This window comes from Dryobates pubescens, chromosome 1 (genome assembly GCF_014839835.1).
Source record: "Dryobates pubescens isolate bDryPub1 chromosome 1, bDryPub1.pri, whole genome shotgun sequence".
NCBI classification, from domain to species: Eukaryota; Metazoa; Chordata; class Aves; order Piciformes; family Picidae; genus Dryobates; species Dryobates pubescens.
In genome coordinates this window covers 64,306,456-64,324,156 of record NC_071612.1, presented here as the reverse complement: position 1 = coordinate 64,324,156, position 17,701 = coordinate 64,306,456, and the positions used below count along the sequence as shown (strand labels likewise).

General features: G+C 44.0%; 1 protein-coding gene across 1 annotated transcript in view; it reads right to left on the bottom strand.

The window, feature by feature from the left end:
- PRKCD (protein kinase C delta) overlaps window positions 1–17,701 on the bottom strand; it is a 76,623-nt gene that overhangs the window by 22,261 nt on the left and 36,661 nt on the right. Inside the window, exons 2-4 of the mRNA XM_054167392.1 lie at window positions 15,000–15,134; window positions 12,385–12,584; window positions 9,950–10,010 (exon numbers count right to left, since the gene is read on the bottom strand). Coding sequence (XP_054023367.1) covers window positions 9,950–10,010; window positions 12,385–12,584; window positions 15,000–15,114 — 376 coding nt within the window. The 5' untranslated portion in view covers window positions 15,115–15,134. The remainder of the gene's footprint in view (window positions 1–9,949; window positions 10,011–12,384; window positions 12,585–14,999; window positions 15,135–17,701) is intronic.

Here is a 17,701-nt window from a genome sequence, read left to right as displayed (position 1 = left end):
GCCTCAGTCCTATATTCTTCTGGCCCCATGGGCTTCCAATATATAGTACTACATAATATCAAATAATTGCACAGAACTTACTTACAGCATTAGCCAAGAAAGAAAGTTGGCTCATGCAGGCCCTCCGTGACAGGTTACAGTTATTTCCACTTATTCCCAAGAAACCTTCCGAGTTTCTTTTCCAACAAGCAGTGTGTGCCTCAATCTTTCAGTCACAGCTCAGACTATATGGTCTTACTTATACATTTGGAAAGTAATAGGAGTTTGTAACAGAGGTAACCCCATGCAGGTACATCAGGAGAGACTGGGGAGCTGGTAATTGAATCTTTGGACATGCTACTTGTCAATAGAGAGGAGCTGGTGAGTGACAGTCCCATCCAGCAGGGAAGGACAAAAGCTTGAATCAGCAATGAGGAGCTGGAGCTAAGCACATCAGTTCTGGCCAGCAGCTCCAGGACCCCATCTGTGGATGTGTTTCACAGGTTGAAGTGCTGCAAAGCCCAGGGCAGTAAGAGGTTGCCTTTTCCAGAGTGGGAGTTTCCACAACAACAGAGTGAGGAAAAAGTCAGAAGAGCATTTTCCCATTGTCAATGCAATCATTTTTCACTTGCTCCATTGCGTTGCTGCCTTTTAGCTGTATCAGTGGGAGCTTTGCTGATAGAAACACATTTGTTTCCTGTGCCAAGTCACACAAGCTGCAGTGCCTGAGCTTACTACTAAGTTACCCAGGAGCTCTGTTTTTCTTCTTGCTGGCTGTGCTTGGGTTTTGTCATTGTATTAGCTGACTACCACTCCTATTCCAACAGACCACTGAGCCTGGAATACAATCTGCTGTTTGATACCATTTTGGGCATCCTGAACTAATTTATCAGTTGCAGTCAAGAGCAGCCAGACTGCAGCAGTGTGTGATGTCTTAGAAAAGAAAGGACGATGTCAGCTCAGAGATTAAGGAAAGATTTGGCACATTAGTGAAGAGAAAGCTCAAAAGAGGTCCCTGGGTTTTGCCACTAGGTATTAATGCACTTTTCTAAGAAACTGTCCATCTGGTTCAGAGAAAAGCCTGTTCTGCCTCACCCTGAAAAAGCTCCCAACACAACCATGACACCCTGGCACAATGTACACTACTGCTATCTTTTCCCCTCCAGGAACAGGATTCATTCTGGCTGTGCATGCTACTGAGTTCACACAACAAAAGCTCCCATCAGCCGCTGCCCTTCTGCTCGGCCAAGTCTGCAAACAGCACTACCACTTTGTTTAACCCTGCTGAGCAAATACAGGGACCCCACCCACTGGTCCTCAAATGCTGTAAGGGAACCAGCGACCTGAACCTGCACAAAGAGCAACAACGTTGCTGGGTCAGCAATACTTCATAGTGTTTGCTGCATGAAAACAGTGTCTTCATAATGGTGATTTAATCAGTAACAGCAACAAAGCAGAGAAAGGTATGTTGCTTTATAGCCTGTGGTTTGAAGAGATAACCTGTGATGAAACAGCTTAAGGGACAAAAGCCTCCCTGAAGTCTGGAAGGCAGGCAAAACACGTGTTTAGTGAGGTACAACAGCACTCAGCAGGTGAACAGGACACAGCCTCAACTCGTGCTTTAACACTTGATGCAACTTAGTACTGCTGATACTACCTGCAAAAGTCTCTGACAAACTTGATCAGAATATGGGAAAGTGTGGTATTTCCTCCCCTTCTAGAGCACCCATACCAAACTTAACAGAAATATGCAAGACTGGCATCTGTTTTTGAGAGGACAACTAATAAACTAGGCAGTTTGTGCAAAGAAAGAAAAGAGAAACCATCCACTTTCCTTAAACGTGCTTCAGTGGTGAAGAAACCTTAAGCACAGCACAACTTCAAAATCTGCATGTGAGAGCACAGAGTCTTCACAACCAGCTGCCTTATTAAACACCTCTGCCAAACCCAACCAACATGTCAAAGTATAGCTGCAAACATTTTTGTATGCTTCAGCAGAAGCGGAGAGGTTTGGCCAGCTGCTGTAAGTCGAGTGCACTCGAAGCTGAGGTGGCTCTGAAATGACCGGGTAGCTCATTTCAATGGGTGTGTTTAACAAGTTATCTTCAGTGTGTAAATTACCTTTAACGTGTGTTGAAGTTCAGCCAACCACAGGCCCAACTGGAGAACAAAGGCTTTATTTCAAAGATGCAGACAGAATTAACAATTGCAAGGAAGTAACTTTCCCAACAACTGCATGGATGCAGGGTGGAGATGAGGGAAGGAAGAAACACAAAGGAAAGCCTTTGCTTCCCCCTTCAATCGAGCCAGGATTCCCACACACAAAACACGCGTCCTGGGCCAGCACAAAGTCAGAAACAGTCATGTACAAAACAGCTGAATCAGCAACTAGAATCCAGGTGACCTTTGTGGCCTGGACTTGAATTTAATCATCTTGGACCCAGCACACACCATTAAACATAACCCATTTCCTCTATTGTGGCCTGTGGTTAATATTTATCACTGACACTCTGTTCATGTATTTCAAGGTCCCTTCTCAAAACTTGTAGCTGATGGGACAAAAGCACCCAGAGCTCCTCTGTCCCAAATATTCATTAAGAAACCATTAAACACAACTGAATAGGCAGTGCAGCTCTCCACAAGTGTTGCAAACACACCCCTGTACACACTATCCAATGCCAGCACCAGACCTTCTGAAGATTTCACAGCCACTAACACAACACACGACCCACAGTCTGGAAAACATTTGCTAAAACAATATTGCTAGAACTCTGCTGGGCTGAAATAAACCTCAAGGTAAGATGTCAAATTGCTCAACTGAACTTCAAAATTTCCAAGGGCAAAAAGGAAACAACCTCCAGAAAAACTGGACCAGATTTTTTTAGAAGGAGGAACTGAAGGAACATTTGCCATCTGCAGAGTTTATTTTTCATTTTAGCTCGCTCACTTCCTGGTTGTGTGTTTGTGAACAGAGGAAAGATAACAGTGCTACTGTCAGAAACTGAGAACAGGGCCTTCACATCAAGCAGGGGCAGGCAAAACATCTTCCGAGCTAACTGGCTGCTCAAGTTGAGATTTGCCTGAAACTTTATAATACATTACAAGACCCACTAACATTTCTGTTCAGTGTCCCCTTTTGCTGTTCTTGCACTTGGCTTTGTTTAAAAGTTAAGTGCATCTTCAGGTCAAGAAAAATATTAATCTCTCAGAGCAATCATTAAAAGGCAGGCCAGTTCCTCACAACGGAGACTTGTCTGGCATGAACTGTCTCAGAGGAATACTGCTCTTTAACCTGGTCCTGCAAAGGATTGCTGTACAGATCATGTCTACAAAACCCACCATTTGCAGAGATACAAGTTTACCCAAAGCCTACATTTCTCTGACATGAGCTTGCTGTTTTAAACCATTTTGGGTTGTGTTCCTCACATTTCACTTACAGAGTGTTACTATTGCCATGTAGTTTGCTCTTCCATTCCCTCCCCACCTCCCCGCCCTGTTCAAAACCATCACCTCTGTTCTCAGTACTTGTAGATGTACTGACATTTAAGTAGCAAAGCCAATAATCTGTTACTTCAGAAGCCAATATTGCTTGCTCTGAAAGCTGGCACAATCTCCTATCGTTTCCCTCAGCCGCAAGCATTTACACTACAAACCTTAGCACATGTTGTGTTACAAGCTCTTTGCAGCACCTTGACGGAAAGGTGGCTGTGCTACTGCTGTAAAAAAATGACAGGTATGATATGCTCTGTCCTGAACAGCGACTGGGACACCTGTGGGTGTTCATTTCTTGCCTGCTCCTCTAAATAAATGAATGAAGTGCTGCCTGGGCCACTGTGCCAGCAGCCTCTCCTGTGACATAGAATACATAGAATAAACCAGATTGGAAGAGACCTTCAAGATCATCACGTCCAACCCATCAACCAATCCAACACCACCCAAACAACTAACCCATGGCACCAAGCACCCCATCAAGTCTCCTCCTGAACACCTCCAGTGATGGCGACTCCACCACCTCCCCAGGCAGCCCATTCCAATGGGCAATCACTCTCTCTGTATAGAACTTTTTCCTAACATCCAGCCTGAACCTCCCCTGGCGCAGCCTGAGACTGTGTCCTCTTGTTCTGGTACTGGCCGCCTGGGAGAAGAGACCATCATCCGTCTGTCTACAACCTCCCTTCAGGTAGTTGTGACACTCAGCAGAGCACTGTGGTGGATGGCTCTGCAGCTACTTTCAGCTGGTCTCTACTGAATCAGTCTTCATTGGCAGCAATGAACCCAATGATCTTCTAGGAAAGTGCCAAAACAAACCACCGGAGGTTTAACAAGCCCTGCCTTTCAGTCCAGGAGAAACAAATCCCATCTCCACACTCCAGCCTTTGTAGCTCGCTCAGCATCTGCACAGCAGCTCTACTAACCCAGCCTGTGCTCAGCTGTACAGAGCATTGTTTTCCTAAATGTCAAGAAGTGTTTTGGTTAGCACTCCTGCGGATACCTGATAGCTCATTCATTGTGGGGAAGCAGGGAGTAAAGTGGAAAACGGGCTTTCTCCTCTTTCTTTGGTAAATCACAAAGGCACAGTAAACCAAACCTTTAAAAATACAGCATCTAAGTAAAATTGCTTGTGAACACATACAAATACCGCGTTTTCTCTGCTCTACACCAAATACACTGCCAGCTTTCTGCTTAGGGAATTACATCGTCAGACAGTTGACTCTCGTTATAGAAAACGAAGCTGGAAAATGCTTTTGTTGAACCCCTGCAATCAGACTTCTGGATGCAGATTGAAGGAGATTCTAGGTGCCACCGAGTAACTATCACATCTGCCAGATTTCTAGAAACAGAACTGCCTCAGTTAAATGATTAAATCCTAATTGTTCACAGGGAGGCTGGCATAAGGCACAGGTCTGGATTTTCACCCCTTATCATTATTATTTACTAATAATGTGACAATCCTTTCTCAACACACCTTACCTGTAGAGAAACTGGCTTCAAATCTTCATGTAGACCCATCCAACGTGCTGTGATAGCAAAGCTGTTATTCACCCTACTATCTCTCACACATGCCTCAAAGTCTAAGATCTTGTGCTTCCAAAACACTCAAAACAGCACATGGAGAGAAAAGCCCACTCAAAATACATGCAGCTCCCAGGTTCATGTTCCTGTCCCAGCACTCAGACACTTGAGATGTCAAAGGTTCACATGCAAATTACTCACCTTCCGATACAGCTAACAGCATTTTAAGGGAAGAATTCACTAACTCCTTTTTTTTCCAGGAAGCTAAAGCCAGCAAAGCAGCAATTTGGAATTCAAATCCAAGACCCAAACATACTTCCAAAGCTGCTAACACAGCACAAGACACCCAGCAGTACCGCAAGCCACCTCTGATCCTGGGGTTTTTCTTGCTGGATAAGGTCATTAACTACATTTGAATAAACAAAGATCGAGCAAAGCATTAAACGTATTGCAACTCCCACCTCCTGAAACTAAAGCTGCTTTACAGAACTATAACCTAGTTTCAATACTATAACGAGAGAAGGAGGGGCAGTATGAAAACAATATTCTGAAGTGAAAGTGGGGATCAACACCCTGCTCTCACGTTTCACACACCAGCAGAAAAAAACTTCTAATTCCCAGCACAAGCTTGTTTTCAAATCCCAGGACAGAAAACAAAAAAATTCTTTGACAGCTCTATGTCAGGGCTCTCCAGCCCTGGTTTTAACAGTCTGGAAAGAAAAACCCCTTTGAGACTGGGAAGACATTTCATATACAGCCCTAACATAACTGCCCAGGCCCCAGTCTGCAAAAAGAATACACAAATGAAGTGCTGCAGTGTAGCCTACCACAGAGCAAATTTTAGTATGAGTTTATTCCATTAAAGCGGATAATGGAGCAGTAACAGACTTGCTTCTCAATACTGCTGCCTACCATCAAAGCAGAGAAAAACAGTTCTCTCTAAAGGTGGCAGAACATTTGGCGCTTGGAAGGGCTGCAAAGCAACAGCTTTACTTTGCAAAGCAAGCCACAGTAAGAATTACTCACTTCTGCAAAGTGCTTGGAGATTTTCAAACACAAGGTTACACCTGTAACTCTGGAGACACTAGTGGTAGCAATACCTCCAGGTAAACCTGGGAGCAACTGAAACACCAGCTCAGAACAAGCTTTTTTCACCATTTGAGAAACACAGCCACCACACAGCTCTGTATGGAAAGGTGTGTCAGAGAAAACAAAACGGTATGTGCACAGGAAGGAATGCGAACTGTCTGTGAGCTTTAAACTGTTAACTCAAGGTTTTAGCAATGTGAAGAATGGAAGCTAATACAAACATCCTTGTAACACACTAGCTTCTCTGCTCTAACTCTGCTAACTGCTCATTTCACTGGAGAAAACATTCACAGCAGTGCAATGAGATGGGCCAAAAACTATTCAGTGTTTGCCTGTTTGGCAATACACAGCTAGTGATATGAGGGAAGTCTATAATTTTAGAATAGAATAAACCAGGTTGGAAGAGACCTTCAAGATCATCGTGTCCAACCTATCAACCAATCCAACACCACCTAAACAACTAACCCATGGCACCAAGCACCCCATCAAGTCTCCTCCTGAACACCTCCAATGATGGTGACTCCACCACCTCCCCAGGCAGCCCATTGCAATGGACAATCACTCTCTCTGTATAGAGCTTCCTCCTAACATCCAACCTAAACATCCCCAGGCACAGCTTGAGACTGTGTCCTCTTGTTCTGGTTCTGGCTGCCTGGGAGAAGAGACCAACATTCGTCTGTCTACAACTTCCCCTCAGGTAGTTGTAGAGAGCAATAAGGTCTCCCCTGAGTCTCCTCCTCTCCAGGCTAAGCAACCCCAGCTCCCTCAGCCTCTCCTCACAGGGCTGTGTTCCAAGCCCCTCACCAACTTTGTTGCCCTTCTCTGGACTCGTTCCAGCAAGTCAACCTCCTTCCTAAACTGAGGGGCCCAGAACTGGACACAGTACTCGAGGTGTGGCCTAACCAGTGCAGTGTCCAGGGGCAGAATGACCTCCCTGCTCCTGCTGGCCACACTGTTCCTGATGCAGGCCAGGATGCCATTGGGCCTACTGGCTGCCTGGGCACACTGCAGGCTCATGTTCAGCCTGCCATCGACCAGTACCCCCAGGTCCCTTTCCACTTGACTGCTCTCCAGCCATTCTGACCCCAGCCTGTAGCTCTGCATGGGGTTGCTGTGGCCAGTGTGCAGAACCCGGCACTTGGATGTGTTCAATCTCCTGCCCTTGGACTCTGCCCATCTGCCCAGCCTGTCGAGGTCCCTCTGCAGAGCCTCTCTATCCTCTAGCAGATCAACTCCTGCCCCCAGCTTGGTGTCATCAGCAAATTTACTGCTGATGGACTCAATGCCCTCATCCAGATCATCAATAAAGATGTTAAAGAGCACAGGGCCCAGCACTGATCCCTGGGGCACACCACTGGTGCCTGGCTGCCAGCTGGATGTGGCACCATTCACCACCACTCTCTGGGCTCAGCCCTCCAGCCAGTTCCTAACCCATTGCAGTGTGCTCCCATCCAAGCCATGGGCTGACAGCTTGGCCAGGAGTTTGCTGTGGGGGACGGTGTCAAAGGCCTTGCTGAGGTCCAGGTAGACTACATCCACAGCCTGCCCCACATCCACCAGGCAGTCACCTGATCATAGAAGGAGATCAGGTTGGTCAGGCAGGACCTGCCCTTCCTAAATCCATGCTGGCTGGGCCTGATCCCTTGGCCATCCTGTAAGTGCTGTGTGATTGCACTCAAGATGCCCTGTTCCATAATCTTGCCTGGCACTGAGGTCAGGCTGACAGGTCTATAATTCCCTGGTTCATCCAACCGGCCCTTCTTGTGAATGGGCACCACATTGGCCAGCTTCCAGTCTTCTAGGATCTCTCCAGTGAGCCAGGACTGCTGAAAAATGATGCAGAATAGCTTGGTCAGCTCATCTGCAGCTCCCTCAGCACCCTAGGATGGATCCCATCTGGTCCCACGGACTTGTGGGGATGCAAGCGGCCGAGGATTAGTGTGTTAAAATACATTAATGTTTGATGGGAACACTGCAAATACCAGTGTGAATGACTTGGCTTCACAAAGGATAGATGAATAAGTGTTTTGAAAGGGAATTTCCACTGCCTCTGTGATTTGCTTACCAAAAAGGTATTGGTGAGTGACTTTCTATAGAGCAGAAGGTAAATAGGAAGTTGCTGTCAAGTAGAAGGTCTAAGACGACATTAACATGTGAATCTTAACTTGCCAATTAAAGTATGATTGCATGACTTCTGTTGGATGTTTAGGTCTCACCCACTACCTTCTGCAGTCCCTAATAAATACAATTAAAAGATTTACAAGAACATTTAATCTGTATTTAAATTATTTTGATCACTCACACAGTGCAATTATTTGAGGACTTAAAGCACACAACTATACTATTATCATACTAACAGCAAAATAGCAATTTATGGAAGGTTTTAATTTATGCTGTCTCTGCTGTCCCTCATGTCTATGAAGAGAGCCTCATCAATGCTTCAGCCTCATCAAATGAGCAACTGACAATATCGAAGTTGGTTCTGAAGAGGCTTGGTTGAGAAACTCTGAAGTTTGCTTGGCAAATGGATTTCTGTATGTCTCTCTAAATAGATTCTCATGATACTACTGCCCCCTGAAACTTGCCTTGCACAGATAAGCCATGATGAAGACCACAATAAGGGTTTTCTAATACAATGGCTCACAACAGTTTGAATGCCAACCAGAGTGTTATTAGTGCATAAACAGAGAGCTTCTGAGCTTCAGAGAAATGCTTTTCCTTAGAGGCTCTTCAGAGTCACCCAATTCTTTGGAATTTTGCTTCAAAGAGTTAAATTTCCATAAAGGAGACAAAAATAAAGAGCATATAAGCTTATTTTTTTTTGCCATTACAAAGATAAAATGTCAGCTCTGAAATGTCATGTACCACATGTGACATTCTATCTTTAGGAGCTCCTCTAGTAACTGCTACACAGACTGCACATATGGTACCAAAATGTATGGTACCTTCACAATTCATGTGCTGCATGAGAGCAGAGCTGTGTTCCCTGTACATGTCTGAGGGGGGAAAAAACCCTCACCAGTGTTCTAACAATTACTGCTTAACTCTTTCCATCTATCATTCGCGAACACACAGTATTATGCCGTGCAAGGCCATGGGCTAATAGAGCAGACCAGTCCAACTTCCAGGAAATAACAGCTTCATGACTTCTACTATGGAGAAATTTCAACCACTAGCTAAACAACCTGTGAGTTTTACATAATTTCCTTCAGGAAAGAATTCCACAGATAAGGAAATCCTTGCCAGAATAGTTGGGTTTATTACTGGACTTAAACCTTCCCTTCTTGCACTCAACTACCTTCTCTGGCCTCCTAGTGCCTTCTCCAAATAGCTGTGTAGATTTCTGACGTTTCCAAGTTGTTCACCTTATAAACTGCTAGGGCAGAACATCGACTAGATTTGCATTTGAACACTTAACCACTCACTCATTGCTGCAATCAGTGTCCCTCATTAGTGACTATGACATCTGAATGCCAGGACACTCAGACAGTCCCAGCCACAAAAAGTTTCCCACAAACTAGAGCAAGAGATTTAATTTTGCAGCTAAAAAGGAACTGATAATAGCTTTTCTAGCTCATCAAAACACGAAGACAGACATAATAAAGACATAAAAGTGGGCTAAATGCAACAGCAACAAGGCATAAAGGCATTTAGAAATTAACAAATGCAGCCATGACTTCACACAGCACCAAAACAAATTAATATAGGTGGCTTTGCGCTGGGTTTTTGTTTGTTTGCTTTGATTTGTGAGGGGTTTTCTGCTTTTGGGCTTTTTTTTCTTGTGAGCTACATCTTGTGTTCTACAAAAGAAATGTGAAAAAAAGCTTTACTTTTGCACAACTGACTGAAAAGAAAGAGTTGACGTTACCTGCATCTTCCAAAAAGTACTGCACAGCCATCAGCACCTTCCCTTGAGGTTGCAGGTCAAGCTATGGAAAGAAAGATACCAGTGGTGAAGTATGTAGCTGGCTCTCAGGAATTTAAACAGCTCATTCTAGGGACTCAAATCAAAGTATGATATTCAGTAACTCCTGGGTTACAATCCTCTTCCATATCTCACTGTTGCAGCTGAACCAGGGCTTTTATTCTACTGCTTTTACTATCATGCTGCATTTCTTTGATGTCTACTCAAAAGCTCAGCACAGACAAAGTTCACATTGTTTTGCATGTCCCTTTCCTGTTTCTGCAAAGAAGTTTGTTGGCTTCTGTTTTTACTATTAGTAAACTCAATGTACACAGGAACCCAGCTTTAAAAGAAAAAGTCTATACAATCCTTTATATGTTTATTGAGAGTACAAATCACAGAGGCATCAAATCCTCCTGCTTGTAATCAGAAAAAGAGTGGCATCATCGTTTGCTTTGTCTTTCCTCTCAAACCACTACACATGGTTTCTGTGGCAAATTTTACAGACCAACACAAATTCATTTTAAGCCAAGAGGAGAGGTCACCTCCTGCGCTCAGAATGGAGACGCTCATTCTTAAACTGCTGCTAGCATAAAGAGGAAGAAGCTATTAAGTATGAAAGGGTCTGATTCAGTGTTGACTTTAGCACAGAGCAAAGCATCCCTCAATTAACAGTAAAGACAACTTGGGAGGGGAGGAAAGTAAAAAAGAAAGGTACAGTTACATCAGATACACCTGTGAACACAGATCCCTACAGACCCCTTTACGCTACTGGGATAATGACTTTGTTTTCATCTTTAAGGCAATTTCACTCAAAAAATCTCCCAGAAGGCAAAGACCTCAGTTACAGTGACTACTGATGGGCTGTCTCTCTGCACACAGAAACAACCTTAGAGGATACAGTAAACAAGCTAACATCTCTGTGCAAGTCATGACTGAAGCTGTGCAGACGAAGTCTGTGTGGTACCTGTTCTACAGATAACAAGCAGAGGACTTCAGATCAATGAATTGGCCAAAAGTAATTACTAAAATTAAAACTGATCACTAGTGATTTTAGCTACTTTTCTGAATAATTGCTTAGATGGTGGCTGGTCACTAGTGATGTTCCCTGGCCAGTTCTCTCTAATGTCTTTTGCAATGATCTGCATGACAGGATAGAGTGCACCCTTAGTAAATTTGCAGATGACACTAAATTGTGTGGGAGTGCCAATCTGCTTGAGGCTAGGAAGACTCCACAGAAAGGCCTGGACAGGATGAATCAATGGGCTAAGGTCAGTTGTATGAGGTTTAACAAGACCAAGTGCCAGGTTCTGCACTTGGGTCACAACAACCCCATGTGTTGCCACAGGCCTGGGGCACAATGCCTGGAAAGCTGCCTAGCAGAGAAAGACCTGTGGGTGTTCATCAACAGACAGATGAAAATGAGCCAGCCCTGTGGCCAGGAAGTCCTGGCCTGTATCAGGAATAGTGTGACAGGCAGGCCCAGGGAAGTGATCTTGCCCCTGTATTAGGCACTGGTGAGGCGACACCTTGCGTATTGTGCCCAGTTTTGCAAGACCACTCTACAGGAAAAGCATTGAGGACCTGGAGTGGCACCAAAGCTGGTGAAGGATCAGGAGAACAAGTATTATGAGAAATGGCTGAGGGAACTGGGGTTGTTAACCCTGGAGAAAAGGAAGCTGAGGGGAGACCTTCTCACGCTCTACAACTCCCTGAAAAAGACTGGAGCAAGATGGCTGTCAGTGTCTTCTCCCAAGTAGCAAGTGACAGAATGAGAGGAAACAGCCTCAAACTACACCAGGGCAGGTTTAGGGTGAACAGGAGGCTGCCCAGGGAAGTGGTTGAATTGTCACCCTCAGAGGTATTTAAAAGATGTATAGACATGTGCTTAGGGATATGGTTCAGCAATGTCCTTGGTAGTGTTAGGTTAATGGTTGGACTAGATGATCCTAAAGGTCTTTTCCAGCCTAAATGATTTTATGATTCTGTAACAAAAATGGGTATTAAAGAACCCCCACTAGAGCAGCACCGAATCAACCAACATCCATTGTGAAAATAAATAGAATTAAAGATCCTACGTGGAAATGCCTTGGAATAAGCTTCACCTTTTGTCTTTTCTCTGGATGAATTACAATGAACAGATCAAGTTTAAACATCTGCTGTTTGCTACAAAAAACTGCTAGGCTTTTCTAACACAGGCCCCTCATTGTGACACAGGTCACGATTGCAAACACTGATGGCAGGAACTTCATTGTCAATTTCTTTAACCTTGTACATTATCTGCTTTAAAAAATGCTGCCACACATGCTAAAGGGATCAAACACTCATATCAAAGCATAAGGCATCCATTCAGTTTGAAAAACCATAATCAGGTCAGCAAGTTTACTCTCTCTCCTTACCCAGAATTCTGCTTTGCCATTGCCTTTCTTGCACCGCTCTGCCAGGACCGACACACCTACAGTCACTTCAGATAATGGCTCTTCTGCTGCCTTCATCAGAACAATCTGAATCACTCGTCCTTCGTAAATGTGGGCATCAAAGGTTGATTTCCATTCTGGATACATGGTAGGTTTCTTCTGAACTAGAGTTTTTCCTCTCTCTGAAAGCCACACACACAAAAAAAACCATGGACCAAACCTGTCAAATCAACTGATGTAAAGCTAGTACTTAACAGAATAAAACAAAAAAGGGAATCCTTGTACTGAAACCTAAAGCAGATTTACTACCTCTTGTGCTTTGGTTGGGACCAAGTCTAAATATTGAGTTCAAACATGAGTTGGAAGGCAAAACATTCTGACAAACAGGACATGCAAAAGCAGTGAAGATGTTAACATGCAGCCAGAAAGACCAGGAGAGGCAATTCCCACTCTGGAATCCAGAAGCTGGTTTAGTCAGTCACAACTTGACAGAGAATATTTACATGGCTCCTTTCTGGTATAAATCCATGATGTGCTGTCTGAGCACAGTGAGTACCTACTACTATATAAAACAAATTAAGATGTGTCTTACACTGACCCTGGTGAAATTGAAACTGGTGGCTGAGAGATTAAAGGCTCCACATTTCATTAATCTACTTCCAAGTAAACCAAACATTTCACTTCTATTCATAACTCACTGTCCTTAGCATTGTGCTCTGCCTCTCATGATCGCTACCTTTTAAAGGATATTACAAGGGCTTATCTGCCCTCTCTAGCACATGTAGACCTTGTGTATACAGTTGAAGAATAAGGAAAAAGCTTAAAGGACCTCAAAAAAAAGGGTAATTTTTTTTAATAACATTTGTCTAGCCTCCCATATGAGAATCTCCACAGAATCCTTCCTTAAGAGTTTCACAGTGCTTTGCTCTTCTTTTCAGATGGATTTTTTTCCCTAATGCACAGCTTAGTCTCTCTTGCTACCAGTTAAGCTAATGTTTTCCTCTCCCTGTCTCAGGCACAGAAAACAACTGGTGAGTGCATGATCTAGAATCAGCTTTAGCTCATTTCCAAATCTGGGTCTTCCAGTAGTCCCACCAACACATTCAAAATGGTGCTTCCCCCTATGCATCCAAATCCAGCTCTTCACTCTGACTCTGGCCACACAACGCCACCTCCCCTGTTTTTCTCTGTGACTTGCTGCAAAGCCAATTATTGTCCATTTTTTTCTCAGGTAACTGAATGTAATTTAGTACATTCTGCACAATTTCTGCTGCTTATCCAGATCACTTGCTGCAATAGAAGTGACTTCCCTGTGCCTCCCCAGCTCTGAATGACCGATTTTCCCCACTAAGTGTGCAGCCTCCCCTTATGGTATCACAGCAGCAGCAAAGCACGTTCAATAGCTGGACCCTTCCCCAGGAAGCTGCAGTGTGGCCTGTCTTCTAAAACTGGCAATAGAATTTACACTCACATTGACAAAGGAAGAATTAAATACTTATTACTTAAATGTCTGCCTGGAAACTGAAGGCTAAGGTTGTGCTCATTCAATACTAGCTTGCTTGATACACTCCTCACTCAGTTGTGCTGAGCCATCCAAAGGAGAGTCGTGAGTAGTGCTGTTGTGCTGCTTTATTAGGGAATGCCTGCCAACGGCAGCATTACAAATTACAGCTGTGACAGGCAGGCCTTGCCAAAGGCCACTCTGAAACACTCACAAATGGCCACCTGAGAACCTCCTCCATTGCAACACAAACTTCAGCATTTCTCCTCTACTCAGTCAAAAGCTTTTAGCTTTAATTTAGGGAACTCTGCAGAACGCAAAAAAACCCACCGCTCAGATTGTCAGCAGTGCAAACCTATTTCCAGAGCCCCATACTTGGTATTCTTAAATATGGACAATTTGGAAATATTATGGTGAAAATATATAGGGAAAGATCAAATAAAACATGATTAGGTAATTATTAGGGCAGGTGATAAAGGTGAGGGAGAATTAAAACCAGGCTGTCCACACAGCAAGGCTTTTACACTAGCCTATTTGTTTTGGATGGCTAAAGCCAAACCCCTTCAGCAAAAAGGCAAGCCTCAGGAGGCATCCTTGGGAATATGAGAAATGGCACCCTTTTGCAGAACCTCTGCCAATAATTCAGGGCTTGCAGAAGCATCAGAGCTTCTGCCAGTCCAGTTTGTTACTTGGGAACAGGAGAGAATAACGTTTTATTTAACATTTGACAACTTCTGTCATGCAAAACTCACAACTCACCTTAACCCATGCAAAAGTGACACATCAGCTGCTTCACCACATACTTTGTGAATTGTTGTGTGGTGGTGGCAAACCAAGAAAGCTTAGACTTCGCCCTACCAAGTGCTGAGCACTCTGACCACAAGACAAGAAAGCACTAAGAAGGAAGTCTTGTTTTAAGGTGGGGACAGAGACAAAAGTCATTGCTATTTCTTCCATTCTGAAAGAAGAACTCATGGTGAAATGCTTGGCAGGACAGGAACAGCAGGACTCACCACCATTCACAGACTAGAAGGGATTGCAGGATTTCTCAAAAACTCATTCACACTCAGAAAAGCACCACCATTTGTAACCTCACCTGTAGTCAATGCCTCCTTCATCTTGATAGCACAGAAAGGCTGCAGTTGTTCCCCTTGATTCTGTACAGGTCCCAGCTCAAATGAGTTGAAAGATATCCGTAAGAAGGGCGCCATTGTTCACAATGATACACAACCTAAGAGGAACGAAGTAAATAAAAGCCAGAGAATTGAAGACCTGGTCTGAGACTTGTAAGAAAATCCTATATATCCCTCAGCAGCCATCATAGCTGCTACAATCCATCCATCCATCCCAAGTTTGCAAATCTTGAATATGGCTTTAAGCCTATGGAGTCTGAAGTAAAACTGGCATGTACTGAAACAAAACCCATAATGTGTACAATCAAAGACTGGATTTAAGACAGCCTTTTAACCATATCCTACTAAAAGTAAGTAACAGTTACGCCTTTGAATTAGACCTTGCTCAATTTTTGAGCACAGAGACACTATTCATTAATACAAGTATATAAGCATTCTTATCAAATAAGCAGTTCACAAACTAATAGATTGCTTGGGGGGTTGGTTTTTAAACATTTGTTTCCCCTTGCACCTGGAATGAAGGATGGGTTGGGGTAAAAAAGGAAGAAAAAGATTGTTGTCTGTTCCATATGTTCCTTTCCCAGTATTTCTCACAATGCAGGGAAGGAAAACTAGAAGCAAAATTGGTCATCCAAAGCTCACACTGTTTTGTTGCTCTCCACGTACACATTGTTTTCTTCTTTTTGACTGATACACAGCTTCAAGGATTCCCAGACAGAATTCTAGGCACTTTGCGAGGCGATCAGATGATAAAAGGAACACCTTTCATTTGATTTTTAAATAGATTATCTGAGAAACTACTGAACCTACATACAATTGCTGGACACTGCAGCAAACAAGGGCAACAAGGTTGGTGAGGGGCTTGGAGCACAAGCCCTATGAGGAGAGATTGAGGGAGCTGGGGTTGCTTAGCCTGGAAAGGAGGAGACTGAGAGGTGACCTTATTGCTCTCTACAACTACCTGAAGGGAGGTTGTAGTGAGGCAGAGGTTGGTCTCTTCTCCCAGGCAACCAGTACCAGAACAAGAGGGCACTGTCTCAGGCTGCATCAGGGGAGGTTTAGGCTGGAGGTTAGGAGGAAGTTTTACACAGAGAGAGTGACTGCCCACTGGAATGGGCTGCCTGGGGAGGTGGTGGGGTCGCTGTCGCTGGGGGTGTTCAGGGCGAGGCTTGACAGGATGCTTGGTTGCATGGTTTAGTTGATTGGGTAGTGTTGGATGATAGGTTGGACATGATGATCTCGAAGGTCTCTTCCAACCTGGTTTATTCTATTCTATTCTAAATGTATAGGTGTACAGTAAAAATAACAAGCCCTTAAGCATGATCAAGCAACTGCACTGCATGCAAGCACTTGATCAACATTAACCACCCGAGTGACTGGTCCATACATGAGCTCACACTCAATTTTCTCACTTAGATGAATGTAGTTACAGAAATTTCTGAAACAGAGATTTCACTGGCTCAGTGCACATTTTATTTTTTCACACTTAGCATCAAAACCAACTTACATTCCAAATGTCACTGCCAAAACTGGAACAAGTACAACATCACACAATTTCTATTTAAGCATTGCTCTCAGGTGGGAGTGTACTAATCCTAGGAAGCACTGCAAAAGTAAGGAGAGGCTGAGGGAGCTGGGGTTGTTTAGAAGAGGAGGCTCGGGGGAGTCCTTATTGCTGTCTACAACTACCTGAAGGGAGGTTGTTGACAGGCAGAGGTTGGCCTCTTCTCCCAGGCCACCAGCACCATAACAAGAGGACACAGTCTCAAGCTGCACCAAGGGAAGCTTAGGCTGGAGGTGAGGAGAAAGTTCTTCCCAGAAAGAGAGATTTGCCATTGGAATGTGCTGCCTAGGGAGGTGGTGGAGGTGTTCAAAAAAGGCTTGGATGTGGCACTTGGAGCCATGGTTTCGTTGTCAGGAGGTGTTAGGTATTAGGTTGGACTTGATGATCTCTCAGGTCTTTTCCAGCCTGCTTGATTCTATGATTCAAAGTGTTAGACTCCATATTAGGCAAAGGGAAGAGGCAGAAGTAAAAAAAACCTCCAGCACTACTGTGTCACCTGGTTCAAACTGTCAGGAAATTACACAAAACCAAAGCTCCTAGCATTTCTAAGTCACCAAACTGACGTTTCACTACAGTCTTTCCTCAGTTCCTTAAGGGACTGTGAACCAGCTCACTCAAGCAGCATTAGGAAGAACATTTCAAGCAAAATATATACAAAAATATGTTTTCAAATTTGTATGTATACATGTGGTGGTTTGAAAGGAAAAGCTCTGCTTTCCCTCCCCCACTGAGAAAGAGACCACGGCTAAACCCAGTTGGAGAAATGAGAGTATATTTTACAAGGAAACAGATTATGTGTAACACAACAAATACAGGTATTTTACAATATATACAGGAATATACAGCAAATAAACTCAATCAGAAACCAGACCCCCCCCAGAGGGGGCTTCCCCCTGTGCCCCCTTCACCCCCCTACCTCCCTTCTCCCCCAAAAGAAGTAGAAAAGAGATGTGGATGGTTAACAGGGCAGGAAAGGAAGAAAGGCCTGGCACAGGAGTTGGTATCTTATCTTAGTTGGCCAGAATCCCAGAAGCAGATCCAGCTGAAAGGGACAGTGAAGGAAGGAAGACTGAGAGAAAGTTCCAGCTGCACTGGGACTAT